Source organism: Pongo abelii, chromosome 23, assembly GCF_028885655.2.
Source record: "Pongo abelii isolate AG06213 chromosome 23, NHGRI_mPonAbe1-v2.0_pri, whole genome shotgun sequence".
Classification (NCBI taxonomy): Eukaryota; Metazoa; Chordata; class Mammalia; order Primates; family Hominidae; genus Pongo; species Pongo abelii.
Genome location: NC_085929.1, coordinates 22,665,209 through 22,692,780, shown reverse-complemented (window position 1 = coordinate 22,692,780; position 27,572 = coordinate 22,665,209). Strand labels below are relative to the sequence as shown.

The 27,572-nt window shown below is 42.4% G+C and overlaps 2 protein-coding genes and 1 long non-coding RNA gene across 4 annotated transcripts in view; 2 read left to right on the top strand and 1 right to left on the bottom strand.

Annotated features, from left to right (window-relative positions):
* LOC129052488 (uncharacterized) overlaps positions 1–4,207 on the top strand; it is a 39,968-nt gene extending 35,761 nt beyond the window's left edge. For both annotated transcript variants that reach the window (XM_054543007.2, XM_054543006.2), the window contains exons 7-8: positions 1,171–1,459; positions 3,647–4,207. In XM_054543007.2, the coding sequence (XP_054398982.1) occupies positions 1,171–1,264 (94 nt within the window). In that variant the 3' untranslated portion in view covers positions 1,265–1,459; positions 3,647–4,207. The remainder of the gene's footprint in view (positions 1–1,170; positions 1,460–3,646) is intronic.
* An 872-nt stretch (positions 4,208–5,079) lies between these two features.
* On the bottom strand, positions 5,080–10,608 carry LOC100456509 (zinc finger protein 532-like). Its single transcript, XM_063723197.1, is given in 7 exon segments — positions 5,080–5,952; positions 5,954–6,078; positions 6,081–6,578; positions 6,581–7,083; positions 7,085–7,523; positions 7,526–8,236; positions 10,581–10,608. Coding segments are annotated over 7 exon segments (3,177 nt in total).
* Positions 10,609–15,414: 4,806 nt separating this feature from the next.
* Positions 15,415–23,683, top strand: LOC129052487 (uncharacterized). The gene is made up of 4 exons (XR_008517541.2): positions 15,415–15,969; positions 16,847–17,139; positions 20,942–21,241; positions 23,122–23,683. It is a non-coding gene; the product is annotated as an uncharacterized LOC129052487 (long non-coding RNA).
* The last annotated feature ends 3,889 nt before the right edge of the window (positions 23,684–27,572 follow it).

Sequence of the window (27,572 nt, the reverse complement as noted above, 5' to 3'; positions counted from 1 at the left end):
ACATATAATTTTGTATATAAAGTATGCCAAAAATAAGATGTATTTTTGATAAGAAAAAATACAAGAAAGGCATGAAATGTGTTCTTATTGAGGAAAGAAAATTTTGTCTAATTCAGAGGTTATTTAAAGGTTATTTATGAAATAAGACAGAAAGAAACAAGTAATTGGAAGAGAAAAGTGAAAGAGGTTATGGATATAGAAATGTACTTTTTTGTAAAAAAACAAAAAGAGGTGAAAAAGAAGAGAATAATTTTGTATAAGAAAGAATCTTGTATAGTAAATTTTTTCCTACAGTGAAATGACTGGGTATTTAAGAAAAAGGAAGTATAAGAAAGAGCAAAAAGTCCCAGGATGTCTTAAATAGTCTGTGTAAGTCATGATAAGATATTTGAAAAGAGATTTATTAAAGGAAGTTTGTATGTAATTAAGTTTGCTGTAACACAAATATTTATCTTTCTAAATATGGAGTTTTGATATTAAAAATACACTAATACAAAACTAAAAATTGGTCCCCTATGTTAGAATAAGATTTTATGAAAGTATTTATTTCTTATTAATAAAATTACAAGAGGTTTTATCTGTTTCTTTTTGAAATTTCTCAAATATATGTCTCAGAAGTTCAAATTCTGCGCTATCTCACTAAATGTGATTTGCAGTTTATATATCATTGCCTTCTGTTCTTTATTCCCTTAAAAGGTAAATCTTTTTGCTTACCTGGGATGATAACTCTCTTCTTCAATCTTTTTATTAACTCCCGTAACTATTTTCTTCCTCTCTACCTCTGATGTTGTGACTGGACACTAAAATGTCTATCTTGAAGGTCTAGAGTAGCAGTGTTTTCCTCTAGAATAATTTGATTCTGTACTCTTGGCTTTTCTTCAGTAGAGGGGAATTCTCATGCTGTTGCTGAGAGCCATGTATTTCTGTGCTCAAGGTATGAGTTTTCCTGTTTACATTCCTTTATACTATCGTGTACACATATAACCCTAGACACACTGTTCTTACATCTGATTAAGGTCAACTACCCTTTTTATCAGGCTTGACTTCCAGGCTATCTAAATGGGCTTCCCATAAGGAGAATTAGTCATACTTGTGTTACTCCATTTTGCATTGCTATAAAGAAATACCTGAGACTGGGTAAATTATAAAGACATTTATTTTGGCTCACAGTTCTGCAGACTGTACAAGAAGAACAGTGCCAGCATCTGATTCTGGTGAGGGCCTCAGGAAGATTACAATTACATTTATGGTGGAAGGTGAATGAGGAGCAGGCACGTCACATGGCAAGAGAGGGAGCAAGAGAGAGGAGGAGGTACCAAGCTCCTTTAAACAACCAGCTCTTGCATGAACTACCAGAGCAAGAACTCACTCATTGCCATGGGGATGGCAATGAGTCATTCATAAAGTATCTGCCTCTATGGCCCAAACATCTCCCACTAGGCCATCTCCAACACTGAAGGTAACATTTCAACATGAGATTTGGAGGGGACACACATCCAAACTAAATCAACACTATAGGAGGTTTTGTGGGGATTTTTGTTTGTTTACCTTTATAGTAGCTGGTCTAAAAAGCAAAGATTTTATGTTTTATTAAAAGAATTTCTGCATTATTCTTATTAGGTTTCATATTACTTAGGAAAACTGAAATTTAAAAGGGTTAAGGATTTTACATCCATAAAAATTTCTGTATTTCTTTTGAAGTATTTTGATTACCACTCTACTTATATGAATAACTTTTATTTTCCAGTGACCTATGGTTTTATTTTGATCTAGTTTTTTGAAACTTTTGACATCTTTGTCATGTTCTCCCAGGATGAAAATCCTAAATTAAGTCTTTTTGTATTAAATAATTAGACTTATTTGGTAGATTATTTGTAAAGTATTATCAAATGATAATTGATATTAGATCTTTCTGTTACAATTATGGGTACATTATTGACATAAATGTTCCAAAACTTATATAAATTTACAAAAAGCTAATTTGTTATCAGTCATAATTTTGATTACTATGTTAAATCTTAAGTTATATTTGTATGGGTATGTTATTAATGTGAATATTCTAAAGATGATATAACATTTATGAAAGCCTGATGTCTCTAACATGACACTGTCATCATGATTCTGGTTGTTATCTTAAAATGCTGCAAATAATAGAAATAACAAAATTTCCTTGTCTATTGGGAACTTTCATCAAATCTTAACCATAGCTACACCAAATTTTGGTCATCCAGTGTTATAATTCTCAATTCCTCTCTACACACATTTGCAATCAGCTCTAGTCAAAAATTGCTGCCATGTGTGGTGGCTAACACCTATAATCCTATCACTTTGTGGGGCCAAGGTGGGAGGATCACTTGAACCCAAGTGATCCTGGTCAATAATCTCTCTTCATAGATGATATTACTCAATACCTAGAAAAACTTAAAAGACTACCAAAAATTCCAACAACTCATAAATAACTTCAGTAAAATTTCAGAATATATATGATCAATGTACAAAAGTCAGTAGCAGTTGTATACACCAAAAACGTCCAAGCTGAGAGCCAAATCAAGAATGCTATCCCATTTATAATGACCACACAAAAAAAATACCTAGGAATATATCTAACCAAGGAGGTGAAAGAACTCCACAAGAGTAACAAAAATTTCTGCTGAATAAAATCACAGATGACACAAACAAATGGAAAAACATTCCATGTTCATGGATGGTAAGAATGAGTATCATTAAAATGGTCATACCGCCCAAAGCAATCTGTAGATTTAACACTATTCCTATTAAATTACCAATGTTGTTTTTCACAGAATTAGGAAAAAAACTACTCTAAAATCCATATGGAATGAAAAAAAGAGCAGGAATCACCAAAACAAAGCCAAAAAAAAAAAAAGAAAAAAGAAAAAAGCCAGAGACATCACACTATCCAACTTTAAACTATATTACAAGGCTACATAACCAAAACACTACAGTACTTGTACAAAAACAGATACATAGACCAGTGGGACAGAATAGAGAACCTAGAAATAAAGTTACACACCTACAACCAAGTGAACATCCATGAAGCTGACAAAAATAAGCAATAGGGAAAGGACTCTCTATTCAATAAATAGTGCTGGGATAACTGCCTATCCATAGGCAGAATGAAACTGGCTCCTGTTCCCTGCTCTGTGTCTTTTGTTCCTAGAAGCCCAGTCTCTATGGCCCTGTGACCAGCAGGTATTGGGAGATCCATAGCTAAGACACCAGAACCTGCTGCAAGCCTAGAAATGGAACTGTTGACATTCAGGGATGTAGCCATAGAATTCTCTCCAGAGAGGTGGCAATGCCTGGGCACTACACAGCAGGATTTGTATTAGAATCTGATGTTAGAGAACTACAGAAACCTGGTCTCTCTGGCTTTGTGTTCTCATTTCACCCAAGATTATTGACCAGAGCAGGGCATAAAAGATTCATTCCAAAAAGTAGCACTAAGTAGATATGGAAAATATAGACATAAGAATTTACAATTAATGAAAGGCTGTAAGAGTGTGGATGAGGGTAAGATGCAGAAAGGAGGTTATAATGAACTTAGCCAGTGATTTTCAACTACATAGAACAAAATATTTTTTCAAATGTCCCACGTTTATTTACATATGAAATGTGTTTCATACAGTTATGATGGATGGAGTGTATAACACCTGACAGCAGCAAGACCTTTCGAGGAACCGAACGTTGACTACAGTATATCATGCAAGTATCTATATATATACACAAAAGAATTCCTTTTCTTAAAAAAAAAAAGTAGAAAACATGTTCAGGGATAAATACAAGATATAAAATGCAAAAGAAAACACAAAACAAAACCAAAAAATATAACTCTGTCAGAGAACTATAAACGGAAGGGACAGAAGAGTACCTCTACTGCATTTTAGTAAAGCAGAACTACCGACATTAAATATACCTCTTGAAATGGCTGAACTAATCCCATGTGGCTCAGTGCTTAAGGTAACGGCCAATTACGATACACAGCCGGCTGCATTGATAAGTTTGTGGTTGACATCGTGCATCCCAACTCTAAGCACCAGAACGTTTGGCAGTAGCACCCAGAACAGGAAACGCCAACTCTTTTGAAAGCAAAGGATTAAGTCAGCTGATTTTTTTTCTATCAAGAGCCAGAGAAATACTTGATATTCTTGGTTGTGTTTCTGTAATAGTTAATAAATTACATGACAAAAACCTGACTATGTAGATCTATTGGTCTAACTATGTATTTGTAACTTTTATAGTAGTCCAGCCCCTTTGTTACTTTCCCTCCTTGTGCTCTTAAAGCCAGCCTTGTAGATCTGCCCAGAAAACCAGTCCCATTCTTTTTTTCTTTAGAATAACCTTCCCTATTCCTCAAAATGGAATTGAGGAAATCAGCATTCCTTATTAGATTCCTGGCTTCAGTTTTTATCCACGGCTGGGAAAGGAGCGACCTGCAAGGCTGCTTTAAACACCCTTCAGCGTGGCCTGAAGACAAAGGCACACCCACACTGGAGCGCAGTTGTCTCAAACGTGCACTCACTCCCTCAGGGCAGGCACATCAAGGAGGTGCTAAGACATTTAGAAGTTCCTAGTGTTTTTGAGACCCACAATTACTTCCAATTTATGTAGTGAATTTTAAAAATTAAAAACACTAAAAAAGGCATTATTTTTGCCTGTAATTAGTTAACCCATTCAAATTTGAAACATACAAAATGATTTATTTGAATTCAGGAACTGCCCCTGTTACTAAGCACTCTGTTTTAAAGAAACAGAACAAAAAGAAAAATTCTAACCCAAAACAACTCAAAACGTTTTCCACTGAATACTGATACAAACATGTAACAAAGAGTATAAAAAGTTATTCATTTAAATATATACAAACTCTTTTAAACTCAAATTCTGTTTTAATACTTAACGAGGATATATATGACAAGATGAAGAAGGAAGGCACGTTGAAAGAGAATATATTGCAACAGCCTAGACAGTACTGTTAACTCTATTATACTGCAAACTTTGTGTAACAAAAGTGTCTTTTTTATCCCAATGTGGACAGGGATTTTCCTCATGGAGTGTCTGTGGCTATTTCTTGTCTGAGCTCATCCTTTTGGATTTGATGAAGGCCATACCATGTGTCTGCATGTGAGTGTTTAAGGCAGCTTCAGTTTCAAAAGTTTTTGCGCACACTTTGCACTTTCTGTCTGACATGACGCCACTGGGAGATTCGTCCTCGTGGCTGGGTTTGTTCTCCTGTTGGTTATCTTCCCCAACCCCATTTTGCTCGGACACTGGCTGAGGTTCCTTTAACTTGTGTACAGCAAAGAGGTGCCTGGACAGAGAGACGTGAGACATGTAGCAGAGGCCACACTCCCGGCAATGGTAGGAAGAACCATCCGATTTGTGCTGAGGGATATGTTCATGGAACTGCAGCAGGTTTTCGCTGGTGAAGCGACACACGGCACACTCGTGAACCTTAAAAACATTGATTTTCAGCTTTTTCAGTGGTTGAGTGATTGCTCCTCTGGGAGGCCTGAACTTCAGAACCGGTTCTTTCAACTTCCACTTGGGACTGGGGACCTTGACATCTACTTTTATTTCTGTTTCCTCCTCATTGGTGGCATCTGTCATTTCTTTCAGGTCAGGGTCCTTGATGCCATGCATCAGCTGGACATGCTTCTCCAGCATCAACCATTTGGTAAAGGTACCTCTGGAGTCTGGGCAGTGTGAGCAGGCATACACTTTCCTGATGCCTTTGTGCTTGATCCGGTTGTGCCAGCACAGGCTGTGGGACAAGCTGAAAGGCTTGTCATGCTGGCGGCAGGGGTGTTTCTTCATTTGCTTCCCATGCTCCTTCCTCAAGTGGGATATGTACACATCTCTCTGCATGAAGAGGTGGTCACATTCCCAACACGTCCACCCAGGACTGGCCGCTTTCTTGGTTTCCATTGACTTTTTTCAAAGGAGATGGAGATTTCTTTTCCAATTTCTCTTTCCCATTCACGGATTTGCTGTCCTCTTTGTTCTGATATGCTGAATTATAAGTTGCAGGCTTAATGCTCAAAAGCAAGTTTACACCCAAGTTGGCCCTTCAATACTTTTCAATGTCCCATGGATAGACTTGAAATGGTCTATCATAAGTTGCTTCTGTACATATAAAAGAGAACAGTCTAGACATTTGAAAACAGACATCTTCTGGTTTTCAATGTGTTGGTCAAAGTGGCGATACAGCAAGGTTTGCAGGGTGAACACAGTGTTGCACATGGAACACTTATATATTATTTTTGGTTCTCCTATCTTGATGCCAGGATGCTGTGTGTAGGTGTGGGAATGTGTGCTTGGGGCAGACTTAAACGCCTTTGGACAAATAGGACACTTGTAGAAGACTTCACAGTGAGAACCTTGAATGCGAGACTTCAGAGCAGCCACATCAGAGTACACAACATTGCAATGTACACATCAAAAACCAACTCTCCTTGTGTAGTGTAGACAGTTCTTGGTGACGTGGGTCTGGAAGTGCACCAACCTGCAGATGGCCCTGCACTTAGGGCAGGTGTAGGGAGATTTGTGCTGATGGATTCTCTGCACTGGTTAGGAAGCAGCATCTGGCAGATAGTACAAGTCTTTTGTCCACTCATATCTGCAGCCTGCTGGAAATGTGTAGCCAGCGATGTCTTGTCCTGGAAGATTTCATTACACTCCAAACATTTTAGATTATGTCTACACAGTTTGGAGGGGTCTTCCTCTAGGGGCATGGCTGTGGTGCTGGGAGTGCTTGAAGGAGCGCATATGACTGTCCCAGTTATGCCGGACTGAATTTTTGTGACAGTGTGTATGCCAGCTCCCACAGGGCTCTGAAGAGTGGAAGATGAAGAAGAAGTATTGCTTGATGGAGAAACTATCATTTGACCTGCTGGGACTGGCTTTAAAATTGAGTAGGAACATTGCATTACCACCCCTTTCTCCTTATGCCCACGGGCTTGGGAAAGGAGGTTGCATTTGTTGTAAAAAACGAGATTCTTTGTACAATGGTTGCACGTTACTTCGATGCACATGCTCCATCTGTCGTAGTGCTGGGTCAGACTCTTCAAGTGCAAAGGAGTCCCTACACTCCAAGCACTTGTACCCATGCATTAGTAATGTGATCCCTACATTGGCAGGAGGACTGAGGTTTAGGATGTAAACAGGGACTGGATTGACACTGCTCAGCACCTTGTTGAAAGTTTCCACCACAGAATTCTGCAAGGATGACACCACCTGGACTCGAGATGCCTTTTTGGGGGGTTGTGAGGCTGCTGCATTGATTATTGCCTTCTTTATTTGTTGCTGAGTTTTGGTTAGCACTTGGCGGAGTTCAGAGGTGACCTGGGCACCCTGAGGCAGAAGGTTAAGGTTGGCAAGGTGCACAGTCTTTGGCACAAGTTTGGCATTGGCCAGGCTGGATGCTGGCGTCATGACAGCTTGCTCCTGGATGGCATTGGCAGCTTTAATGATGGTACTGCTGGCACTCTGGACAGAGGCAGCAGGTAGACTGTGGCTTTCACCGTGGTGTTGTTAGAGAGCTTCAAATTAATGACTTGGGATCCTGCTGTCTTCATAGCAGACACTGGGAGGAAAGCAGTAGCTACAGGCTTCATTGTGACCTGTTTAGGGGTGGGCTCTGCAGGGAAAACTGCATTGATCACCACTGCAGACTGGAGAGGCACCCTGGGGGGAGAGGAAAGGGCGGCGGCTGATGCTGGAGATGACAGAAGGGATGTCACAGAGGCCATCACAGACACTGTCTGCTCGGAAGGTTTCTTCCCAGAGTCAAGATCCACTTCTGGCAATACGCTGGTCACCGTTCTCTTGATTTCCCCAGAAGATGTCTTAATGGTTTTTGTGCGGACTTTGGGGATTGCTGGTGTGGATCCTGCAGGAGAGGACAGGGTTCCCTTGCTGCTGTTCTCACTTGAGATGTTTCTGGGACTATCCGGTTGCTTTAGGGATGGTTTTTTTGTCCCGTCGATGAGATTCTGGGATTCAAGAGACTTGGTGGTGGCTCTCGGACTGTCGTTTACTTCTTTTGGTAACAGGGAGGATTCCCTCGAATTGGCCACTTGTTCTTTGGAGGAGTCAGAAGCCGCCTTTTTAGTGCTGAGAGCTGCGATGGCAGCAATGCAGGACGAGAAGTTGGAGGACAACTTTGTCTTTGATGGCGCAATGCCAAGGAGGCCAAGAATTTCATATACAGTCAAACAAACTTCATAAGCAAAGGATAAGATACTTTTCAGACAAGCAAATGTTAAGGGAATTTATTACCACCAGACCTGCCTCAAAAGAGGTCTTTAAGGGAGTGTTAAATATAGAAACAAGCCAGGCGCAGTAGCTCACGCCTGTAATCCCAGCACTTTGGGAGGCTGAGGCAGGTGGATCACTTGAGCCCAGGAGTTCAAAACCAGACTGGTCAACATGGTGAAACACCGTCTCTACAAAAAATATAAAAATTAGCTAGGAATGGTGGTATGCGCCTGTGGTCCCACCCACTCAGGAGACTAAGGCAGGAGGATGGCTTGAGCCCAGGAAGCAGAGGTTGCAGTGAGCCCAGATCATACCACTGCACTCTGCCTGGGCAGCAGAGTGAGATCATGTCTCAAAATAAAATAAAATAAATATGAGAACAAAAGACCATTACCAACCACCGCAAAAACACACTTAAGTACATAGACCATTAACACTATAAAGCAACTACAAAATCAAATCTAGTCTTCATAATAACCAGCTAAAAAAATATATAAGGACAGGGTCAATTCCATACATAGAATGTTTAACTTTGAACGTAAATGGGCTAAATGCCCCAATTGAAACACACAGAGTGGCAAGTTGAATAAAGAAGCAAGACCCACTTGGGTGCAGTGGCTCATGTCTGTAATCCCAGCACTTTGGGAGACCAAGGTGGGCAGATCGCTTAAGCCCAGGTGTTCGAGACCAGCCTGGGCAACATGGGAAAACCTCATCTCTATAAAAAATGTAAAATTAGTCAGGCATGGTGGCATGCACTTGTAGTCCTAGCTACTCCAGAAGTTGAAGTGTAAAGATCACCTGAACTCAAGAGGTTGAGGCTGCAGGAAGCCATAATTGTGCCACTGCATTCCAGCATGGGTGAAAGAGACAGATCGGTCTCAAAAAATTAAAACAAACAAACAAACAAACAAGACCCAACTGTATGCCATCTTCAAGAGACCCATCTCACACATGCAATGACACAGATAGGCTCAAAGTAATGGGATGGAGGAAAACCTACCAAGTAAACAGAAAACAAAAACAAAATAAACAAAAAAGTAGCAGGGGCTGCTATTCTAATTTCAAACAAAACAGACTTTAAATCAACAACAATCAAAAAACTACAAAGAAGGGCATTACCTAATGGTAAAATGTTCAATTCAACAAGAAGACTTAACTCTTCTAAATATATATGCATTCAACACAAGAATTATGTGTGTACCCAGGGAGCACCAGGGAGCACCCAGATTCATAAAAACAAATTCTTAGAGACCTGTGAGGAGACTTAAATTCCCACACAATCATAGTGGGAGACTTCAACACTCCACTGACAGTATTAGACAGATCATCGAGTCAGAAAACTAAAAAATATATGTGGGACCTGAACTCACACTTGACCAAATGGAACTAACAGACATCTACAGAATTCTCCACCCCAAAACAACAGAATATATATTCTTCTCATCACCACATGGTGCATACTCTAAAACCAACCACACGGTCAGACAAAAAACGATTCTCAACAAATTTTAAAAAATTGAAATCATACCAATTATGCTCTCAAACCACAGCACAATAAAAATAGAAGGGAATACTAAGAAGATTGCTCAAAACCATAAAATTACATGGAAATTGAACAACCTGCTCTTGAATGACTGCTAGGTAAATAATGAAATTAAGGCAGAAATAAGTTTCAAAACCAAAGAAAAAAGGTAAGACATACCAGAATCTCTGTGACACAGCTAAAGCAGTGTTAAGAGGAAAGTTTATAGCATTAAAAGCTCACATCAAAAAGTTAGAAAGATCTCCAATTAACAACATAGCATCACACCTAGAAGAACTAGAAAAACAAGATCAAACCAACCGTAAAACTAGAAGAAGGCAAGAAATAACCAAAATCAGAGCTGAACTGAAATAAAGTGAGGCATGAAAAACATACAGAAGATCAATAAAACCAGAAGTTTTTTTTAAGACTAAATAAGATAGATAGAACGCTAACTAGATGAACAACAGAAGAAAGAGAGAAAATCCAAATAAACACAATCAAAATTGACAAAGGAGACATTATCAAGGACCCTACAGAAGTACAAAAAACTCTGAGACCATTATGAACACCTCTAGGCACACAAACTGGAAAACCTACAAAATGTGGAAAAATTCCTGAAAACACAACTGCCCAAAATTGAACCAGGAAGAAACTGAAACCCTGAACAGACTAATAATGAGTTCTGAAATTGAATCAGTAATAAAATAATTTCCATCTAATTTTATGATTTTGAGCAAGAAAAAGCCCAGGATCAGATGAATTCACAGCCAAATTCTACCAGACATATGAAGAAGAGCGGCTACCATCCCTACTTGAAACTATTCCAAACAATTGAGGAGCAGAGACTCCTCACTAACTCATTCTATGAGGCAAGCATCATTCTGATACCAAAGCCTGGCAGAGACACAACAAAGAAAAAACTACAGGCCAATATCCTTGATGAACACAGATGCAAAAATCCTTAACAAAATACTAGCAAACTGAATCTACCAGCACATCAAAAAGCTAATCCACCATAATCAAGCAGGGTTTATCCCCGGGATAAACAAGCAAGGTTGGTTCAACATATGCAAATCAATAAATGTGACTTATCACATAAACAGAACTAAAAACAAAAACCACACGATCATCTCAATAGATACAGAAAAGACTTTTGATAAAATTCAACATCCCTTTATGTTAAAAACCCTTAATAAACTAGGTATTGAAGGAACATACCTTAAAATAATAAGGGCCATTTATGACAAACCCACAGCCAACATCACACTGAACAGGCAGAAGCCGGGCTCATTCCACTTGAGAACTGGAACAAGACAAGGATGCCCACTCCCATCACTCCTATTCAACACAGTACTAGAAATCCTAGCCAGAACAATCAGGCAAGAGAAAGAAGTAAAGGCATCCAAATAGGAAGACAGGAAGTCAAACTATCTCTGTTTGCAGATAACATGATTTTATACCTAAAAAACCCCATAGTCTCTGCCTAAAAGCTCCTAGATCTAATAAACAACTTCAGCAAAGTTTCAGGATACAAAATCAAGGTGCATAAATCAGCAGTATTTCTATACACCAACAATATCCAAGCTGAGTGCCAAATCAAGAATGCAATTTAATTCACAATAGACACATACACACACAAAAATACCAAGGAATAAAGGGAACCGGGGAGGTGAAAGATCTCTACAACAAGAAAACAATAATTACAAAGCACTGCTGAAAGAAATCAGAGCTGACCCAAACAAATGGAAAAACATTCCATGCTCAAGGATAGGAAGAATCAATATTGTTATAATTGCCATATACTATCAAAAGCAATCTCCAGTTTGAATGTTATTCCTATCAAACTACCAATGTCATTTTTCACAGAATTAGAAAAAAAACCTATTCTAAAATTTATAAGGAACTCAAAAAGAGCACAAATCACCAAAGCAATCCTAAGCAAAAAGAACAAAGCGGGAGGCATCACACTACCTCACTTCAAACTATACTACAAGGCCACCAGTAACCAAAACAGCATGGTATTTGTACAAAAACAGACACATAGACCATTAGAATAGGATAAAGAACCCAGAAATAAAGCCACACATCTACAACTAACTGATCTTTGGCAAAGGTGACAAAAATAAGCAATAGGAAAAGGACTTCCTATTCAATAAATGATTCTAGGATAACTGGCTATCTAGATGCCAGAATGAAACTGGACCCCTACTTATCACCATACACAAAAAGTAACTCAAGAGGGATTAAAGACTTACATGTAAGACCTCGAACTATAAAAACTCCCAGCACTTTGGGAGACCAAGGCAGGTGGATCGCCTGAGCTCAGGAGTTCAAGACCAGCCTGGGCAACATGGTGAAACTCCGTGTTTACCAAAAAAAATATGAAGAATTAGCTGGGCATGGTGGCACATATGCCTGTGGTCCCAGCTATTCAGAAGGCTGAGGTGGGAAGATTGTTTGAGCCTGGGAGGTGGAGATTGCAGTGAGTCAAAATCTCACCACCGCACTCCAGCCTAAGGGACAGAATGAGACCCCACTCAAAAAAGAAAAAAAGTTCTGGAACTAGAGAGTGTTAAGAATGTCCTAAATGTCAGTGAATGATACACTTTAAAGTGCTTAATCTTACGTAAATTTTTCCTCAATTTAGAAACTTTTTCAAATTCTTGAAAAAAAAAACTATGTAACATATTTAAATATACACATAAACATAAATATATACTATAAACATTTATAGCATACATATGTAATCTCTCTGCCATTTTGGGCTACCTTACAAATAAGGCAGAAGCAAACACATAAAAATTAAATATACATATATATACATATACACACACACACATAAATATGCATATTTATAAATTTAGAAATATAGAACATAGGTGACTATTCAAGGAAATATATATTTATGAGCATATAAATATATAGGTAACATACATAAATATATTTAATATAGAAATTTACACATATATATGTAGCACTCTGCCACTCTGGCATACTTTGCTCATACAGGGTAGAAGCAAACATATATACTCACATACATGTGTATGCACACACATAGGTGTGTTTTTATATATGTACATACAACTACTTATATTTATTAATATATATAGAAATACATAAAAAGAGTAAATATATACATAAGGGTATTGTTAAATTGAATTGTCTTTGTCCTAAAGCTGCCTCCATACTTATTTTAAGTTTGGCCTAATGAGTTCTCTATACATAGCTAGTTGTAACCTAACTTAATGTGTAAAAATAACTGTAACTTAACCCAAGACTATAGTCTTATAACATATAACTATGTCTTAGCCAATGAAAACAGCTGAGCCTTCAGCCAATCAGAGGCTGAAAGCTGCCAAAACATGACTAGATAAGGTAAATGCCAACAGCAGCCAATCAGGCTGTTTCTGTGCACTTCTTTTTCTCTAGCTGTAAATATAACCTGCACATATGGTGGCATGGAGTGTTCTGAGCCATTTTTGGTGCAAACTGCTGCCTGATTCCTAAGCGGTTTCTTTGCTCAAATAAACTCTGCTAAATTTAACGTATATAAAGGTTTTTTTTTTAACAGATTAGTGTAGGAAATGCAATCTGAAGTAGAACTTCCATCAAACCCCAGAAGCATGGAGTGCCCAAGCACAGCGACCCACCAGGTCCATTGTGCACGCAGATCTCTCACAGCAGCAGGGGTCCTGGGCAAGTTCTCTCTCAAATTTTGAAGCTCCAAGGATTTGTGTTTTGAGCTATGCATTTGTTTACCTTTGTAAGGGGTTTTTTTTTTTTAATTTTTTTATCCAGACTGGGTTTCGAAGTTGATTCTGAAATAATAAATAAAAGCTGTTTTATTTATTTAGTTAGTTTAATTTATTTAGTTTAAAGTGAATTTGTTGTAATTTTTTCTTTTGAGAGTTCTGGCAAGCTGGATGGGATCCACCTCCCAAGACCCCTTGAGGAATGCAGGAAAGACACTGCTGGCCCCTTTGCCCTCCTTCTGAGGTTGTACATTCCTCTTAGGCCAGACTCTGTTCTTTTTGCATTGAACCTTGATCCTTTTGGGTTTCGAATCCAGGGTTTTGTGCTATGAGAGGGCAAATAACCTTGGGGTGGGTGCCAGTGGCCAGTTTGTGCTGTGAGATGACATATGGCCTTTTGAGGTTTGGGTAGCTGATGAGTCATTGGTAAAAACTTGACTGAGTCCAGCATCAAATTGGATTTGGTGGTGAACTGTATTGGATCGAGGTAAGAGGCCACTCTCTAGGTGACAGTGGGGAAACACTTACAAAGGTAAACAGGTGCATGTCTTCCCAGTTACAACAACTGTAGGGATTGAGAGTACTTCTACTTGTGCATGCAAACTAAAGACCCCTGTGCCCCAAGATGTCTGCCTTTTTTGCAAATAGCCAGGCCACTGGAAAAAGAATGGTCCACTTTTACAGCAGCCATCTCACAGGTCATCCCTTTGGCCTGGACTGTTTCCCCCCTAAGGGAAGCCCCCAAAGGCATCGCTCTTGGGACAACTATGAACTAATCTAATTAGCCCTTCCTGTTTTTTCTCTCTCTCTTTGATCCTGCTTCTCCCATGGGAACCCCTCCGTTGACTGAAACCACTCTTTTCAAGCCCTTGCTGCCACTTCTTTCTTGTTGTCATGAACTTTGCTATGTCCCCAAAGTCTTACTCAAGGAAAATGAGCCTTTCTGACTTAATTTCCTTGTTGAGAAGAGAAGAGTGGCCAGTAGCCAGGCTAGCGATAGAATTAATTAAATATGTCACCGAATTGATTAATTCCTACAGTGTTAAAAGAGAAGCACTAACAATGCCAGTGACCATGTGACATGGATTTAAGCTACAAGTCATAGAACTGTGATGAGAAGCCTCAGCGCTGTAAAACAGAGGGTGGAGGAAAGCTTTTCCTCTCTCAAATGAGCTTTGCCAGGTATACTTCTTGAAGAATAGGAAGTTGAAGTGTTCAGGACTTTTATGTCTATTCTACTTTGGCTTAGTTTACATGATTCTTAGTTTATTAGCCTAGAAATGGCCAAGAAAACTTAAGGCTCAATAATTAGTTATAAATATGAAATATCCTCAATTTTTAAGATAAAAACAACTTATAAATGTATTTGTCTGTAAAAATTGTGTATATTTTTACAGAACATCTATTTCTTTCTTTTTTTATTTTTTATTTTTTTTTATTATACTTTAAGTTCTAGGGTGCACATGCACAATGTGCAGGTTTGTTGCATATGTATACATGTGCCATGTTGGTGTGCTGCACCCATTAACTCATCATTTATATTAGGCATATCTCCTAGTGCTATCCCTCCCCCTTCCCCCCACCCCACAACAGGCCCCCATGTGTGATGTTCCCCTTCCTGTGTCCAAGTGTTCTCATTGTTCAATTCCCACCTATGAGTGAGAACATGCGGTGTTTGGTTTTTCGTCCTTGCGATAGTTTGCTGAGAATGATGGTTTCCAGCTTCATCCATGTCACTACAAAGGACATGAACTCATCATTTTTTATAGATGCATAGTATTCCATGGTGTATATGTGCCACATTTTCTTAATCCAGTCTATCATTTTTGGACATTTGGGTTGTTTCCAAGTCTTTGCTATTGTGAATAGTGCTGCAATAAACATACATGTGCGTGTGTCTTTACAGAAGCATGATTTATAATCCTTTGGGTATATACCCAGTAGTGGGATGGCTGGGTCAAATGGTATTTCTAGTTCTAGATCCCTGAGGAATGGACACATTGTCTTCCACAATGGTTGAACTAGTTTACAGTCCCACCAACAGTGTGAAAGTGTTCCTATTTCTCCACATCCTCTCCAGCACCTGTTGTTTCCTGACTTTTTAATGAACGCCATTCTAACTGGTGTGAGATGGTATCTCATTGTGGTTTTGATTTGCATTTCTCTGATGGGTCTATTTCTTTAAAACAAAGGGAAGGTAGTCTCTCATTTACATTAGTTTTTTTTCATAGCCTTTTGAACTTTGCAATTTCTATGTTTCGGAACCTATTTCTTACAGTTTTTCTATGCTAAACTCTGTCCTGGTCAGTTCTAGAGTGTATGAAGAACCAAGTGATGTAATTGTATGCGACCTGGCTGTAGTGGAACAAATTTGACTCTTAAGTATGCAGGCTCTAATTTTCCTTTCTGGTTTTGGTAAGTATTCCTTACATAGGTTTTTTCTTTGAAAATCTGGGATTGAGAGGTTGATGAATGAAAATTAATCCTTTCACTTTGTTGTATATAGGTTTGCAATAGTTAGGTCAGAGTGGAGTTTTAAGGTCATGGAAGGGGCTGATGACTTACAAATAATGGGCTCTGATTGGACAACTACTCATCTGAGTTCCTTCCATTTGAACTAATTAAGCTTGTGAAATTTACACTAAGCCATGAGCTCATCTTTAAAAAGTTTTATTAAAAGATTTTCAGCTGTTCCAAATGGGACTTATTAGTAGAATGTGTTTTAAAGGATCATATCAGATGAATGAAAGGTATTTGATCCTTTGTTTCCTTAATAATAGAATGATGGTTTGGAAAAATAGGCTAGAGTCTAACCACAGTGCTATTATTTGGCTTTCTTGTTAAACATAGGTCTAAGCCTAAGTATATCAATACAACAAATACTTACGGTTTCATTTCTAGTAATGAAAAAAAAAAACCAAGTCTTTCTGGCATAAGATTCATCTGGTTATTTTGAAACATTTTTGTAAAATAAATTTACATCTATAAAGAACATTTTTATTTGTAAGGAGGGGTATGTCTCTGTGCACTGGAAGAGAGGGAGGACTAAATCACTGGGAAGTCTTATGATAAAGAAGCCATTGGCTTAAATCAGCAAAGCAAGCCATCCCTTGGTTTAAGGTGTTTTTCCTGGCCATCCTGTCTTGACTAGAACTTTACCTACACCTTCCTTTTTGGTTTAGGCAAATTATAGTATCTAAACCTGAAGTCTCAGCTCTGTGTCTTTGAGATATAAATGTTCTACCATGTCTTCTCTGGAACCTGATAACTATCTATCTCTTTAAAATGCAAGTCTAGGGAGATGACTCATCAGAAAAAGAAGAAAAAAGAGGTATTTGGAAATTGTGCAAATTAAAGCAGCCCCTGATGCCAAAGTCTACACATTCCTGAGTGAGTCAGTTCTGGCCACTTCTAGCTGGATCAAGAGAGCTCTGCTGGGCAGGCCTGAAGAGCACCTGGATGGCAGACACCTGAGGAGCCAAGTGCCTGAAACTTCCTCCATCTGCTTGAGGAGCGCCAAGGCCCAGGTGCTGGCTGGACAAGCCCTTCTGGCTGCCTAAGCAGGTGGCAGAAGAAGGAAACAAGGTCAGTGGCAGAGTGTTGAACCCTGCCTCCCAGGTGGGTGGAAGATGCCTGTCGCCAAACTCTAGGGCCCAGCTTGCCGGGTGAGATGGGTGAACTGGTGATCCCCCAAGAGAGTGGACGTCAGAACTACATGGTCCTAGACTTCACCTCGGCCAGCGAAGGAGAGAGAGGGTTAATGTTAACTGCACGAGGCCCACTCTAGCCTTAAATTGTGTAATTCAAACCCTTCCCTTGGAGACAAAACAAGCATGACAAGGAATTCTGAGGTCAGGGGACAAGAATCACAAGTTCCCTAGTGGGAGACTGAGGAGGCAGTGTCCTTCCTGCCCTCGGTCTACTGGCAAAGAACGTTCCTCAGCCTGACCTTTCCACATTGCACTTTCTGCTCTGTTTGCAATTTTCCTCCTTTAGTGCTGAGGGAATCCCAGTGTTCGATCCTGAAATCTATAGGTTCCTAATGGGTGGTTAAAAAAAACCTCAGCGAGAGAAGCAGAAAATGTTTCCTCTTCCTGAAAAACTGTAGAAAGGCAGGCACCATTCTGGGTGAGGACATGGTCCTTGCAAATGTCTTTATGTTGTTTTTTTTTTTTTATTTTGAGATGAAGTTTTGCTCTTGTTGCCCAGACTGGAGTGCAGTGGTGCGATCTCCGCTCACTGCAACCTCCGCCTCTGGGGTTCAAGCAATTCTCCTACCTCAGCCTCCCGAGTAGCTGGAATTACAGGCACCTGCCACCACACCTGGCTAATTTTTTGTATTTTTAGTAGAGATGGGGTTTTGCCATGTTGGCCATGTTGGTCTCGAACTCCTGACCTCAAGTGAGCCACCTGCTTCTGCCTCCCAAAGTGCTGGGATTACAGGAGTGAGTCACCGCGTCCAGCCTGCAAACGTCTTTAAAGACAGTGTGTTTCAGAGGCTGTGACGGTGCCCTGAGAACATGCCAAATCTCGCAGTCCCTGGTGCTCTGAGGAGCAGGCCCAGCTCCTTGCCAGGCTGATGGTACTGAAACTCTGCTCTCCAAGACAAAACCTGATGGCCGTGCAAGATTTCTTAATCGACTGTGGACCGTGAGAGTCTGCATCTCATTTTAATGAAGATGGGAAAAGAAAGAACAAAAGAGCAACTCCCAGGTTATAAAGAAACTGGATTTTAGTATAATATTCAAGTGTAGCATTGCTAATAACAACAAACCTTTCCCCTCCCAAACGGTAAACACTTGCACTGCCTATTATACAAAAATTCAACCACCCTCTCTGTTCCCCCGATATCTCCTCCCCAGTGACCCCCCTCTCATGCGGCCTCATGAGCCTGGCCAGTGGTGAATAGCACTCTCAGGGGCATGAGACTCCATGTGAGTGGGACTCAGCTGGGACCCCTCTCCACGTGGAAGCTGGAGAAGCCACCCTAGTACCAGCTCAAAGTGTCCATGATGTCCCTGCTGCTGAGGTAGGGGCTGCCTCTGAGCTGGTCTCGGGGTGTGGAGCTGCTGCTGGTAGTGGGCTCTGCCCTGAGGGCCTGGTGGCTGGTCGGAAGGGCAGGCACACATGAGTGACTCCCCAGGAACTCAGGCCACCTCCCCACCACAGCCCTGCACTGTGTGCTCCAGGCATGTGCTGAGTGCCTGGTCAATCACCAGTGCCCTATTGATCCCAGTCTCCAGAGAGATCATTTAGCGTCACTCCACAGAGGGGGAAACTGAGGCCCAGAGAAGTAAGGTGACTCTCCCCAGTCACAGGGCTGGTCAGCAGTAGGATAGGAGGCTAGTCCCTTGCTGTCTGACTCCCTGAGCCCACCCATAGCCCAAGGCAGCCAACCTCTGCCCGCCCTGGTTCAGGCCCTGACTGGCCCCTGTGGTGGGTGATGTCTATCTCCCTGGCCTTTGTGCTCCCAGCCAACTGGGATGGAGCCTCCAGCTGGCATGATAGGTTGTAGCTACGGACAGAAGAGTGGCTGTGAGGCTGCCAGGAATCTCACCAGGGCCCCCTCCCAGGGCCTGTCCAGAATGAGGTCTGGGTACCCCAGGCATTGCCAGACCACAGGATCTGATGTTGACCAAGAGGCCATGGCCACAGGCTTTCTGAGGCTGGCCCCCAGGGAGAGTTCAATCCTGCTGTCCCAATTCCTGCCCTGGCCTTACCTCTCAGTCTCACCGAGCCGCTTCATGGTCCCAAACCAGGACCCAAAGTGCTGCTTGGGCTCAAGGTTGTAATTATTTGCAGCCAACTGGAGCAGCGGACCTCCTTGCTTACTTTGAATTCCTGGGTCCAGAGGGAAAAACTGGGTGGTGACAGGGACTGGACAGGGATGCCACAGGAGCCCTGTGGGGGTGTTAGATGGGGTGGTGGCCAGTCTTTGCTCATAGGAGACCCCCTCCTCCTCTCCAGTCCTGTCCCCACCTGTTCTCAGAGCTGGCTCAAACAGCAGCTCCTCCAGGAAGGTGTCCTTGGTTTCAACCTGGTACTCCCACCTGCAGGTCTTCCTGGAGTGTCTCCTCTTTCTCTCTGTATCCCCATAAATCTAAGATGAGGGGGATGGATTTGCCCACCGCTACTCACCTTATGACTCGTGAGGTTGATCAGTCTCCCCTGGAAGGCCAACAGCCGAAGTCCATCAGAAAGGGTCCTCTGGCCCAGAGCCAGCCCCTGCCCAGCCCTGTCATGCTGCACCCAGGGTGCAAGACCCAGATCAGGTCTGGGTGACAGGAGGGGTATAGAGGGGCTGAGGCTCAGGGGCCTTCTAGCCTAACTTGTCTGGGGACAGTTGGGGAAACTGAGACCCCAAGCAGGGAGGTATGGCTCCGAGAGATTATTCTCATTAACCTGGAATATTTTTGCAAGCTGTTAGGTATAGGAAGTCTGTCACAGGTAAGAGAAATGCTTTTTGAGAGCATGAGAGGCAGCAGGGTTGTGACAATATTGAAACACCACTGTGCAGATTCACCAATTGCCACCACCGGGAGCCTCCTGAGCGCCATTGCAGATGCACAGCCCTCCCCTGCAACCCCTGCACCTCCCCATGGTCTGGCACCTAAAGGGTTATGCCTCATGGCAGGAATCAGGGCCCTCAGGATGCCCTGCCCACTCCAAGGTCTGCCTCTGCTCTGATTGGTCACTGACATTCAGATTGTCACCCAAATATAAGAACGTTGGCAGAAAGACTCATTCAATACAAGTGGACTCAGACATAGATAGGAATTGGGTTGCAAAAAGCCCCTTTTGTTTCTTTTATTTTATTTTGGAAAAAACTTTTATTGTGAAAATTCACATATATATATAGAAAAAAATCAATCAATGCAAAAGGATAGACAATGAACAAATGAATTCCCCTTCCACTCCAGATCCCCACCCCAGATCCAGACCTCCTGAGCCCACTTCCCCCATCTCATTACAGATCCAGACCTCCTGAGCCCACTTTCCCCATCTCATCACAGATCCAGACCTCCTGAGCCCACTTTCCCCATCTCATCACCAGTGATTTCTTGGGCTCTGCATTAGTTTTCTATTGCTGCTGCAACAGACAGCTACAGACTCAGTGGCTTCCATTTCTGTCTTATAGTTCTGGTTGCCAAAAGTCCTAAGAGGATCTCACTGGGCTAAAGTCAAGGTGCTGGTGGGGCTATGTCCCTTCTGGAGGCTCAAGGGATGAATCGGGTCCCTGCCTTTTCTAGCTTCTAGGGGCTCCAGGTTCTAGGTTTGTGGCCTCCTTCCTCCATCCTCAAAGCCAGCAACAGCAGGTGAAGTCCTCGCCCATCGTGCATCACTCTCCCTTCTGCCTCCTTCAACTTTTTTTTTTTTTTATATTCAGGGGGAACGAGTACAGGATTCTTACGTAGTCAAAAAGCTGCTCATACAGAAGCTCGGAACTTTCAATACAGCTTTGCCTTTTTTGCCATTTTAATTTTCCATTTAATTTAAATATATTCTCTCATTTGACCTTCATACTCTGTGGAGAAATATTTCTATCTCGGCTTGTATTGACAAGCTGTTTTCACACAGCCCTCACATCACCCAACTACCCAGCAGAGATCCTCATTCCCATGAAACAGATAAAGAAACTGAGGCCCAGGGAGGCTAAGAGTCCTGCCAGGATCATTCACCTTCCAAGGTAAGGAGCCAGTTCCAGACCTGAGTTTGTGCAGCTCCAAGCTCCCCCGTCTTTCTACAATGCTAGATTTAGACTATAGCAATCTAGCAAGTGTGGCCACACAATGGTCAAGTTGGATTTAGATGATGTTCTCTATAAATCCATTCTCCTCTCCCGTGTAAGCAAGGCAAAGTACTCCAGGCCATGGGGAGTCCCTGAAGACTCGATGAACTGCAGTGGCCGCATCAGGAGGTTGCAGGTTGACCAGAACTCACCGACACAGCAGGAGAGCAGCTTGGAACCTGCAACCCAGCCAAGACCCAGTGCCTTGGATTGGGGGAGAAAACATGCAGCCATTCCTCTCTCTCTGCTGGCTAGAGGGGATTCTGGCTTTTCCTGCCAGAGCCACCCCTTTCCCTCCTCCTAAAGTTGATGGTGGTTCTGTAAGGAAAGGGAGAAGTGCACAGTGTGATAGGGGCAGGAAGAGAAGAAAACGGAGGAGAGGAGGGGACTTTCCCATAAGCAGGCAGAAGAAAAGGCAGCTGTGGTGTGTGATGGACATGGATGCAGTGGTGTCCAATGTGGGGTCAGCCCTAGAGGAGAGACAGAGAGAGAGACAGAAAAGTGAGAGAGTCCTGACCCTTACGATTAACATGGGGTCTGCCTGCAAATGCTGTTTAGGGCCATCGCCTCTTCGTGTACTGCTATTTTTGAGAGTGATGCTCCTGAGCCCCATGACCCAGTCAAATTTGATGTCCCCTTGAGCCAGATTCAGGGCTGGGAGTCCAGTGTGATCTGCCTGCATCTTGCTGCATTGAGAACAGGCCAGATCTTGACCCCAGTACAGGGGCTGGATATGAACAGGCAACAGCTGGGTTTCTGAGTCAGAAAGACTTGGTTAATTGCTAATTGCTTAGGCGAGTAATTTAATTTTGTTGAGTCAGATTCCTCAGCTATAAAATGCAGATGACAGTACTTATTCCTCCAGGTTATGGGGAAAATGGAGATTCTAAGCATGATGTCCATTTCACAGAAAGATACCAATTTGGTGGCTTATTTTCCTTTCTACCTTCAGAAGTGGCCATCCCTGCCACCCAAACAGACCCTTGACTCTCAAGTGGATGGGGTCCCATTTGCACAGGGGGAGACCTTACAGCCTACGTTGAGTCTATACTCACCACTTAGTGAGCATTGTATCCACTCAGGGGCCTCTGTGGGCATCCGTCTCCTCTGCAGCATCTTTCCTCCCCACCGCTGGGTCTGCACATGACCCCCTCCTTGGGTTAGGCCTCTGATCAGTGATGACCTTGGTATGGTGGTGATGGTCAGTCTTGGCATCAAATGAGCCAGTTTATATCATCAGCTATTCAATAAAACACTAATCTAGGTGTCACCGTGAAAGTATTTTGTGACATTGTTATGTACATGTTGTTACAAATGTGCATGATGCATTTACTACAGCATAGAATTTTGCCTGGGTGCCAGCCTGAAGTCTGTGCGACAGATCATAGCCATGTTAGTCCCACAGTCACAGGGGCCAATTGATTAAATTATTTTATCTCCCTTGAGAACTAAAAATAAAATCCTAAGCCCCCCACCTGACTTAACAGACCCCCTGTTGGCCAACGGAACCTCAAATGAATCTTAAAATTCAGTTCTTGGCCATGACAGGACAGGAGGTCAGACATACCTCCCTCCCTCTTATGGTTTAGACCCAACGACTGAACAGCATTAATGTTAAAATAGAGATCATGAGACTGACAGAACAGACTCTTTGTGGCAATAAGACCCCAAATTATAAACAGGACCTAGGGCCATGCCAGGCGAGGGTTAAGTCTTGTACCCTACTCTTACAGAGTAAACTAGATTCTAACTACCACATGATTTTTATTTTTCTCTAGCAGCCAAGCAAGCACTGGCTGTGAGAGAAGCAAGATTAAAACAATTACAACTCACCCAGTTCACAGACGCTGAGTAACTGATCTCCTGCCCCACCAACCTTAACGACAGCTTTCACTGGACAAGGGACTGATTTCAGTAACTTTCTCCTGATAAGAGACCATCCTCCATGGACTGGTTCTGGCCAGTTTTAGAGGCTGTGCCTTTACAGAGGCTGAGTACCTTCATGTCCCTGCTTCACTTTTTGATGTGTAGGGCCTAATTATAATACATTTAAATGTCAAGTCTCCACCCCAGAATGAACATGCATGTTTATTGAATATGCATGTGTTAGGACCTCTTTTATGAGTATTCTCATAAAATGATATAGCTCCTCTGATATCCTATTGAGTATGTATATGTAGCCAACTCGTTCGGCTCAAATTCCTGTCCTCTCCTTCCCTCCCTGGAAGTGCCTGCCTCTGGCCTTGGCTGTAGGCCACACTTCCCAGCCTGTCATAATGGCCACCTTGCAGGCTGCAAACCTTTATAAGAAATAAAGCTCTCTTTTCTAAATTTATAAAATTGTGTGATTTTTCAGTTGATGCTCTCTTTCTACACACACACACACACACACACACACACACAATTTATACAGAAAGCAATCTGGAGAATATATATGGGAATGGATATTAAGTGTGTGGTACCATGCTGGAAGTAACATAAAGTTGGATTAGGCTAAATTTATTAATGTTGGCCCACTAAACAGAGATTCTGGATTCAGGGTTGTAGGTCAAAGCCTTAGAAAGGGCTCCAAGGGTTGGTTTGATCGGTTACTTGGTTGGTTGCTTGCTTGGTTGGTTGGTGCTTGCTTCCTTGCTTGGTCGTTTGGTTGGTTTGTTGCTTGCTTGCTTGTTGGTTGATTGGTTGGCTGTTTGCTTATTTGTTTGGTGACTTGGTTGGTTGGCTGAAACAGAATCAGAGTTTACCTAAGGTACATAAAGTTGAGAGGCCACAACTTCCTTGGTTTATGTGTACAGGAAGGTATGTAAAAACTCAGGGAGACTGGATTTATTATGTCAGAACTGCTCACTCACACTGGAGGGTCTACAGAACATATGTCTCACAACGATCATGAGAAAGAATATTGTGAGAGGAGCCCAGTATCCTGGAAGAGCTTTGAGCTTGTGCTCTCAGTAGGCAAAATGTTACAGCAGGAACTGCAGCCACTGGACTGGGATCTTTAAATAAAATGAGGATAATCGAATCCTGGTGTGGCAGGGAACATGGGCTGTCCTTAATCACCAAAGATGAAGTGGGTGTGGTCACCACAGTGGAAAGCAGTGTCAAAGCAGCAGTCAGAATGGTTTGACTCACAGACACCCACGGCACTGTGTAGTCCATTGTAACCACACGGAGAGCTAATGGGCTCCACCAAAGTCTTAGTTGTTCTTTAAAAAATGAAGAATTCTAGGTCAACTGAATAAAAGACTAACTCAAATTAGTGAAACACAGATCTAAAACCCTCAATCAATTCCCAGACTTGAGCCAGTTCACAGGCCCACAACCCCTTAAGTGAAGGGGAGGCTGGGTGATCTTGGGGAAGTACGCTGCTACCTTGCCAAAAATTTACATTGTTAATCTTTTTCCAGTCTTCCCCAAAGGGACCTACAGCCTTCTACCAGGATGACTGTGACTTAGAGAAAAGAAGTCTCAGATATTTGGGGAATTACTGGACACTGGCTCTGATTTGACAGTATTATCACTATGTTGCCTAGGATGGATTCATGCTCCTGGGTTCAAGCAGTCCTCCTACCTCGGCCTCCCAAAGTGCTGGGATTACAGACATGAGCCACTGCGGCCAGCAGAGCTTTGAAACTAGAACATGGAGGTCCAGTGGTAAAGATTTGACAAGTCTGGAAAGAGATTGGGCCATGGCAATGTTGATGATTCTTTTTTCTTTTCTTTTTTTTTTTTTTGCAACAGAGTCTTGCTCTGTTGTCTAGGCTGGAGTACAATGGTGCGATCTCAGCTCACTGCAACCTCTGCCTCCAGGGTCCAAGCAATTCTCCTGCCTCAGCTTCCTGAGTAGCTGGGATTACAGGTGCCCACCACTGCACCAGGCTAATTTTTTATTTTTTATTTTTTTTGAGACAGAGTCTCACTCTATATCGCCCAGGCTGGAGTGCAGTGGTGTGATCTGGGCTCACTGCAAACCCCGCCTCCCAGGTTCATGCCATTCTCCTTTAGCCTCACGAGTAGCTGGCACTACAGGTGCCTGCCACTGTGTCTGGCTAATTTTTTGTATTTTTAGTAGAGACGGGGTTTCACCGTGTTAGCCAGGATGGTCTCGATCTCCTGACCTCATGATCCACCTGCCTCGGCCTCCCAAAGTGCTGGGATTACAGGGATGAGCCACCACGCCCAGCCACACCAAGCTAATTTTTGTATTTTTTTTTTAGTTGAGACAGGGTTTCACCATGTTGGCCAGGCTGGTCCCTGACCTTGTGATCCGCCCGCCTCGGCTTCCCAAAGTGCTGCGATGACAGGCATGAGCCACCGCGCCTGGCCAATGTTGAGGATTCTAAACAGCAGCCGCTAATGTGAAAACCATCCAACTGGAAGCCCTGGCCTTGCCCAGAAGACACAGTCTGGGTGGTGGGCAGAGACTTCAGCTGCCTTCCAAGGTAAGCAGCTCCCTGCTGCCCGCTTGCTGGGGATTTTACTTACAGAGTGGAAGCTGGCTGGTGATTTGCGGGCAGGAATTGCTTCCCGGATGGTGTAGGATGAACCACACTCCCCAGGAAGGCACTCATCCTGGTGGCCTAACAGAAGCAGCCCTCGCCCCAAAAGGCAATGCTGCTCCACTAGTTTTATGGGGTGACTCCTTCCTGTAGGTTTCTTCCAGCTTTACCAGAAAAACACAGAACATCTTTCCTGACAGGGCATTGGTTTTGTTTTTGAACAGAGAGATCCTTCTTTTAAAAAGTTAGTTTTTTATTTTTCTTTTTTTTTTGTAATGGAATCAACCTAGGTCCTAAGCCTAGCAGGTTATTATTATTATTATTATTATTTTTTATTTTTATTTTTATTTTTATTTTTTGAGATGGAGTCCCACTCTGTGGCCCAGGCTGGGGGCCAGCGGCACAATCTCGGCTCACTGCAATGTCCGCCTCTTGGGTTCAAGAGATTCTCTGCCTCAACCTACAGAGGAGCCGGGATTACAGGCGTGTACCACCATGCCCGGCTAATTTTTGTACTTTTATTAGAGATAGGGTTTTGCCATGTTGGCCAGGCTGATCTTAAACTCCTGACCTCAGGTGATCCACCCACCTTGGCCTCCCAAAGTGCTGAGAATACAGGTGTGAGCTGCCACACCCAGCCACAGGTTATTTTTGCTGATTTTCTCCCTCCTCCCACCCTCCACCCTCAAAGAAAATGCGGTACATCTACACCATGGAATACTATGCAACCCTGAAAAGGAACAAAATCATGTTTTTGTGGTTTTTTTTTGCAGCAACACAGATGTAGCTGGAGGCCATTATCCTTTTAAATTATTTTTATTATTTTTTATTTTTTCTAATCTACTTTAAGTTCTGGGGTATATGTGCAGAATGTGCAGGGTTGTTACATAGATATACATGTGCCATAGCGGTTTGCTGCACCCATCAACCCGTCATCTACATTAGATATTTCTCATAATGCTGTCCCTCCCCCAGTCCCCCACCCCTGCAACAGGCCCCAGTGTGTGATGTTCCCCTCTCTGGGTCGATGTGTTCTCATTGTTCACTTCCCACTTATGAGTGAGGACATGCAGTGTTTGGTTTTCTGTTCCTGTGTGAATTTGCTGAACATGAGGGTTTCCAGCTTCATCCATGTCCCTGCAAAGGACATGAACTCATCCTTTTTCATGGCTGCGCAGTATTCCACAGTGTCTATGTGCTATATTTTCTTTATCCAGTCTATCACTGATTAGCATTTGGGTTGGTTCCACATCTTTGCTATTGTGAACAATGTGGAGGCCATAATCTTAAGTAAATTAACAGAATGCTGTGCGTTCTCACTTATAAGTGGGAGCTAAATGTTGTGTATACGTAGACGCAGAGAAGGGAACAGATACTGGGGTCTAGTTGGGGGAGAGAGGAAGTTAGAAGGACAAGAGTTGAAAAAACCAACTGTGGGGTATTATGCTCACTACCTGGGTGATGGGATCACTCATACCCCTGACCTCAGCATCACACATCGTACCCATGTAAGAAACCTGTACATGTACCTCCTGAATCTAAACTGCTCCACCATTTGCACCAGCAATTCCAAGACTGGGCATCTACCCAAAGGAAAATAAGTCATTCTACCAAAAAGACACATGCATGGTAAACTTCCTTTTTTTTTTTTGAGATGGAGTCTCGCTCTATTGCCCATGCTGGAGTGCAGTAGCAATCTTGGCTCACTGCAACCTCTGCCTCCCGGGTTC